Here is a 6986-nt window from a genome sequence, read left to right as displayed (position 1 = left end):
AGAGAGAGAGAGAGAGAGAGAGAGATTCACTAGATAAGTCATTTATTGATTTATGCCTTGATGTCTTACCGGGCAAGATCTCTCTTGAGATGAAATTATCTCTCTGAGGCCCGCAGGGGCGATACTTACAGCGTCGAGGTAAGAATGGCCTTGTCGAGGTCTTTCCCCGCAAAAATGACCTCGTGGAGGCCCCTCCCAGGCTAAGACTAACTCGTCGAGACCATCCATGAGAAAATGATTACCTCGTAGAGGTATTTCCGGATGAATAATACCTCTAAGAAATCTAGTTTCAGGATTACCTCAAAGAGGCCCTCTAGGACGAGAAATAACTTGGGGGAAGGCCTCTCGGCAAGTGTTACCTCATCCTTGCTCTCCTGGTTGATGACTACCTCGCAGAGGCCATTCAGAAGCCATTCCGAATGAAGTATATACCTCGAGGAGGTATTTCCGAGAGATTTTCCCTGACGATGAAATTCTCTTATAAGCTTAACAAAGCTTATGGGTCTATAATAGACCACTAAGCTTAAATGAGCTTATATGCTTAGAAAGGTTACTAATCTTACCTAAGCTTATGGGCTTACAATAAGCTACTAAGCTTGAATGAGCTTATGGCCATACAAAGGAGGCTACTAAGGTTATCTAAGCTTATAGGCATACTGTGGCTACTAAGTTTATCTAAGCTCATGGGCCTACAATATAATGCTTGTTGTAGACCTTTTAGCTTTGTTAAGCTTAGTGGCCTATTGTAGGCCCATAAGCTTAGATAAGCTTATTGGCCCATAAGCTTTGTAGCTATTGCAGGCCCTTGAACTTAGATAAGCTTAGTAGCCATTTTATGCCCATAAGCTTAGATAAGCTTAGTAGCCTTTGTTGGTATATAGGCTCACTTAAGCTTAGTGGCCTATTGTAGATACATAAGCTTAGTAGCCTTTGAAGGCATATAAGTTCATTTAAGCTTAGTGGCCTATTGTAGACACATAAGCTTAAAAAAGCTTAGTAGCCTTTCTAGGCATATCAGCTCATTTATGCTTAGTGGCCTATTATAGGACCATAAGCTCATTTAAGCTAAGTGGCCTATTGTAGGCATATACGCTTAGTAGCCTTGTAGGCCCATAAACTTTGCTAAGCTTATGAGAGATTTTTGCGTCTTGGAAAATATCTCAGAAATACCTCCTCGAGGTATACCTCAATCAGAATGGCCTCTGTGAGGTCAACCAGGAGAGCTACTAAGCTTAACAAAGCTTATTTGAATACAATAGCTACTAAATGTATGGGCCTAAAATATACCACTAAGCTTAAATTAGTTTATATTCCTACAAATGCTACTAAGCTTAAATGAGCTTATGGGCCTACAATAGGCCACTAAGCTTATGAGTCTACAATAGGCCACATAGCTCAACAAAGATTATGAGCCTACAATAGGCCACTAAGCTTATGAGTCTACAACAGGATATTTAGCTTAACAAAGCATATGAGCCTACAATAGGCCACTAAGCTTATGAACCTACAATAGGCCACTTAGCCTAACAAAGCTTATGAGCCTACAATAGGCCACTGAGCTTAAGTGAGCTCATGCGCCTACAATGGGCCACTGAACTCATCTAGGCTCGTTTTCTGTTATTTGTACCTCACCCTCTCCAACCACCCACCCTCTCCATAGGAAGACATTTGCAGGAATAGATCTAGATATCCGACTATTTGCCCGCTTTGACAGAGATCTTCTATTAGAAGAGTCTTCATCAAGGGACATAGCATACTTGACTTTCTGCAGAGCCAGTCTTCTAGATTATTCCAACAGAATAACCAGAAGGGAGACATCTGCAAGAATAGATCTAGATATCCGACATTTGAATTTGCCGCTTGACAGAGATCTTCTATTAGAAGATCTTCATCAAGGGGTCATAGATACTTGTTTTCATTTGCAGAGCCGGTTTCTCTCTAGATTATTCCAACAGAAATAACAGAAAAGAAGACATCTGCAAGAATAGATCTAGAATATCCGACTATTTGCCCGCTTTGACAGAGATCTTCTATTAGAAAGATCTTCATCAAGGACATAGCATACTGACTTTCTGCAGAGCCCGGTCTAGATTAAAATTCAAACAGAATAACCCAGGAAGAAAGACATCTGACAAAGAAAATAGATCAGATATAGACTATTTGCCCGCTTTTGACGGAGATGATCTTCTAATTAGAAGAGTCTGCCATCAAGGGACATAGCATAACTTGACTTTCTGCAGAGCCGGTCGGTCTCTAGATTATTCCAACAAAAAAATAACCAGAGAAAGAAGACATCTGGGCAAGAATAGATCTAGATATCCGACTATTTTGCCCGCTTTGACAAAGATCTTCTATTAGAGTCTTCATCAAGGGACATCAGCATACTTGACTTTCTGCAGAGCCGGTCTTCTAGATTATTCCAACAGAATAACCAGAAAGAAAGACATCTGCAAGAATAGATCTAGATATCCGACTATTTTGCCTGCTTTGACAGAGATCTTCTATTAGAAGATCTTCATTTCAAGGGGCATAGCATACTTGACTTTCTGCAGAGCGGTCTAGATTATTCCAACAGAATAAACCCCCAAGTCCAAATAAGACATCTGCAAGAAGATTCATCTAGATATGCGACTATTTGCCGCTTTCCGACAGAGATCTATTAACTATTAGAAAGAGTCCCTTTTCATCAAGGGGCATAGCATACTTGACTTTCTGCAGAGCCGGTCTAGATTATTCCAACAGAATAACCAGGAAGAAGACATCTGCAAGAATAGATCTAAATATCCGACTATTTGCCCGCTTTGACAGAGATCTTCTATTAGAAGTCTGCATCAAGGGATATAGCATACTTGACTTTCTGCATAGCCGGTCTTCTAGATTATTCCAACAGAATCCTCTTCTGGTATCCCTCTGGTATCCCTCTGGTTTCCTTCTGGTATTTTTCTGGTATCCCTCTGGTATCCTTCTGGTATCCCTCTGGTTGCCTTCCGGGGTCCTTCTGCTGGCCCAGTGGCCCTGTAAACAGCTGTTGGCTCTCAAACTGAGAGCTGGTCCTCCTTTCTCCAAACAGCTGTTGGATCTCAAACTGAGAGCTGGTCCTCCTTTCTCCAAACAGCTGTTGGCTCTCAAACTGAGAGCTGGTCCTCCTTTCTCCAAACAGCTGTTGGCTCTCAAACTGAGAGCTGGTCCTCCTTCCTCCAAACAGCTGTTGGCTCTCAAACTGAGAGCTAGTCCTCCTTCCTCTAACCAGCTGTTGACTCTCATCCTGAGAGCTGGTCCTCCTCCCCTCGTCAGGGAGATGAGAGAATCGCCAAGGATACCTGATGAAAAGCCATGTGAAGGATTTGGGAGTGATGCTGCGTCATGTTCTAAAGGCATTGCGATCTTCTTGGTCCAGTCGATGAGGTTGATTGCAGGATGGGTGTGTAGGAGGTGGGGGGACCTCACCGTTACTGGTTGCTGCTGGGGGGAGCAGCAGTGAACACCCATCCTACAGTCAAGCCCATCGAATGGGCCAAGAAGATTGCAGCTCCTCTGGAACATGACGCAGCAGCATCCATCACCTTCCATGTTCATTCCTTCCATCCTGCATCACTTGACGGTTCCACACTGTCTCCAAACAGCTGTTGGCTCTCAAACTGAGAGCTGGTTCTCCTTCCTCTGAACAACTGTTGGTTCTCTCTGAGAGAATTGGTCCTCCTTCCTCCGAACAGCTGTTGGTTCCCTCTGAGAGAACTGGTCCTCCTTCCTCCGAACAGCTGTTGGTTCCCTCTGAGAGAACTGGTCCTCCTTCCTCCGAACAGTTGTTGGTTCCCTCTCTGAGAGAACTGGTCCTCCTTCCTCCGAGCAACTGTTGGTTCTCTCTGAGAGAATTGATCCTCCTTCCTCCAAACAGCTGTAGCTCTACTCATACCTGAGAGTTGTTCCTCCTGCTTCCGTCAGGAAGATGAGAGAATTGTCAAGGATGCCTGATGAAGCCCATGTGAAGGGATTTGAATGATGCTGCGTCATGTTCCCGAGGTATTGCGATCTTCTTGGTCCAGTCGATGAGGTTGATTGCAGGATGGGTGTGTGGGAGGTGGGGGGACCTCACCGTTACTGGTTGCTGCTGGGGGGAGCAGCAGTGAACACCCATCGTGCAGTCAAGCCCACTGAATGGGCCAAGAAGATCGCAGCTGCTCTGGAACATGACACAGCAGCATCCATCACCTTCCATGTTCTTTCCTTCCATCTTGCATCATTTGACAGTTGTTATCCTCGTCTGAATTATTTGTCCATGGTTTGGGTGAATGCTATGATGTGATCAAGTCTTTCAACTTGCTTCAGCAATTTTTTCCTTAACTCTTTATTCCTCTCCTTTTCTTTTTCTAGAGCATTCTCCATGGACTTTATAATTTTATCCTTTTGGGTAACTTCACCTTTAACATCTAAATTCGTGACTTCCAATTCAGCCACCCGCGCCTTCATCTGTACGAGTTCCTCACTCAGAATTATGTATTTCTCTTCTTCATTGTCTAAACCATTCTTCAAAAGAGTTATTTCCTGGTCCCTCTCAAATAACTCCTTCTTTATTTCAGCCTTTTCACTTTCAACTTCTGCTGCCCAGTTTCTTATCAGTTGAGCTTCGGCTCTCAGAATTCTGTTGGTCTCTTCGCCGTTTTCTAAAGAATTCTTCAGTGAATTTATTTCCTGTACTTTGTCAAGTAACTCTTCCTCCAACTGGGCCTTTCTGCTTCCTAGTTCAGCTTCACAATTTTTCACCTGCTGAACTTCTTCAATCAAACCTCTGTTCCTCTCCTTTTCATTCTCTAAAGAATTCTTCAGTGAATTTATTTCCTGGTCGTTACTGGCTAACTCCTCCTCCAGCATAGCATTCTGGCCGCCTAGTTCAGCTACCCAGTTTCTCATTTGCTGAACCTCTTCTTTCAGAATTCTTTTCTCTCCTTCTTCATTTCCTAAAGAATCCTTTAGTGAATTTATTTTCAATTCTTTATCGGCCAGTTCCTCCTCCATCATGGCGTTTTGACCTCCTAGTTCAGCAACCCAATTTCTCATCTGCTGAACTTCTTCTTTCAGAATTCTGTTTTCGCCTTCTCCATTTTCTAAAGAGTCCTTCAGTGACTTGATTTCCTGTTCGATACTGGCCAATTCCTCCTCCAGCATAGCATTCTGGCCGCCTAGTTCAGCTACCCAGTTTTTCATTTGCTGAACCTCTTCTTTCAGAATTCTTTTCTCTCCTTCTTCATTTCCTAAACAATCCTTTAGTGAATTTATTTTCAATTCTTTATCGGCCAGTTCCTCCTCCATCATGGCGTTTTGACCTCCTAGTTCAGCTACCCAATTTCTCATCTGCTGAACTTCTACTTTCAGAATTCTGTTTTCGCCTTCTCCATTTTCTAAAGAGTCCTTCAGTGACTTGATTTCCTGTTCGTTACTGGCCAGTTCCTCCTCCATCTTAGCATTCTGACCGCCTAGTTCAGCAACCCAATTTCTCATTTGCTGAACTTCATCGTTCAAAATCTTGTTCTTCTCCTGTTCATCCTGATTCCTTTCAATTTCCCTCTCAAGATCGCCATTCATCTGTTGCAAATCAGCTATTTCTTGTGCAGATGCTTCCTTCAAATTTTCTAGATGGTCGATCTCCTTCACTTTCTCTTCCAGAGCTTCTCGCATTTGGTCATTTGCGCTCTTGAAGCCTTCATTCGCCGAAGCCAAAACGCGATTGGTGGCTTCAGCTTCTTTAAGTCTCGAGGCGAGCTCTTTTCTTTCCTTCAGAGCGCTTTCCATCCACTCCTGGAAGAGATTCCTCTCTTTTTCCAAAATCTGGATGTCTCTGGCTCTCGCTTTCTCCTCTTCTTCCAGACGATTTTCCATTTCTTTCGTTTCCAACATGTTCCGTTCAATCAAAAGATCTTTCTCTACAATTTGATTTTGTAGAAACTCGATCTGGTCCTTAGCTCCGTTCAAGAGACATTCCATTTCAGTTTCCTTAACCTGACTCTTTTCCAGACGTCCTCGCTGGAGTCCCAACAACTGGAGGTCTTGGGTCATCTCGTTCAGGCGTTCCTCCGTCTTCAATTTTCCTTCTTGTTCAGTTTCCAGACGATCTCTCAGTCTGGCCACCTCGGTTCGTTCCATTTCCAGATCCTCTTCCAGTTCGTGAATGTAATGTCCTCGTCGTCGGTATCTATGGTAAGCAGTCACCGCCAGGCCAGCCAACAATGCCACACCCATACAGGTGATGGCGACGGTCCAGCCTAACGTCCAAAGGTTCATATATTCGTCAACAACAATTTCGGGAACAACAGGTTCCTCGGCTATAAAATCTAAATCCTGTGGTCCACTCAAAGGTCCTTCAGCAAAATACAGCATCATCAGGTCCTCAACAATTGAGTCAAGCAATCCACAGGCAACTAGCGTAAGTGCGCAAAAAGCTACGATCAGTAGATAAAACATCATGGTCAATGATATGCCAAATATGTCAGACGTCACTAGTCCTAGTTTCTGAAGCTGACGCGTGGCTCCTTTGGATCCGAGGAAGGCTCCTCCTCTAGCGCGGGCCTCGGAGCGCCTCGTTCCCGACTGGGCTCCGAGGAATTCCTCTTCTTCTTTGTGTTTGGATGAAGAAGGATTCTCGCTCCCAGAGCTTCTGACCGATGAAGTCCTTCTTCCGACGTAGGCATTCTCGTAGGAGGAGATTATCTTCTCCTCACCCTTCAAACTTCACCTCAACTGATATTATTAATCTAAATTTTTCCAGTCCAATATTATTTCTCGGATTTTCTGAAACAGGTTTTTTTTTTATCTTTTCTCCTCAAGTTTACTTATGTTAAATTTTTTATTGTGGATTAATTTTCTTTACGTCTTAACTTTATTTTTATTATAATACAGTAATGTTAATATAGTAATGATAATACAGTATTAGTATTATTATGATATTATTAATTATATTATTATATTATTATTATTATTATTATGATTATTAT

At 43.0% G+C, this 6986-nt stretch overlaps 1 protein-coding gene across 1 annotated transcript; it reads right to left on the bottom strand.

Moving 5' to 3' along the window:
* Window positions 1–4266: 4266 nt before the first annotated feature.
* Window positions 4267–6375, bottom strand: LOC135222316 (myosin heavy chain, embryonic smooth muscle isoform-like). The gene has a single exon (XM_064260402.1). It carries the CDS (start codon window positions 6373–6375, stop codon window positions 4267–4269), a length of 2109 nt encoding a protein of 702 aa, XP_064116472.1.
* Between the last annotated feature and the right edge of the window lie 611 nt (window positions 6376–6986).

This window comes from Macrobrachium nipponense, chromosome 3 (assembly GCF_015104395.2).
Source record: "Macrobrachium nipponense isolate FS-2020 chromosome 3, ASM1510439v2, whole genome shotgun sequence".
NCBI classification, from domain to species: Eukaryota; Metazoa; Arthropoda; class Malacostraca; order Decapoda; family Palaemonidae; genus Macrobrachium; species Macrobrachium nipponense.
This window is presented reverse-complemented; position numbering and strand designations above follow the sequence as displayed.

Coding starts and splice junctions, on each gene's coding strand:
- LOC135222316 (XM_064260402.1), bottom strand. CDS start 6,375: ATGATGCTGTATTTTGCTGAAGGACCTTTGAGTGGACCACAGGATTTA.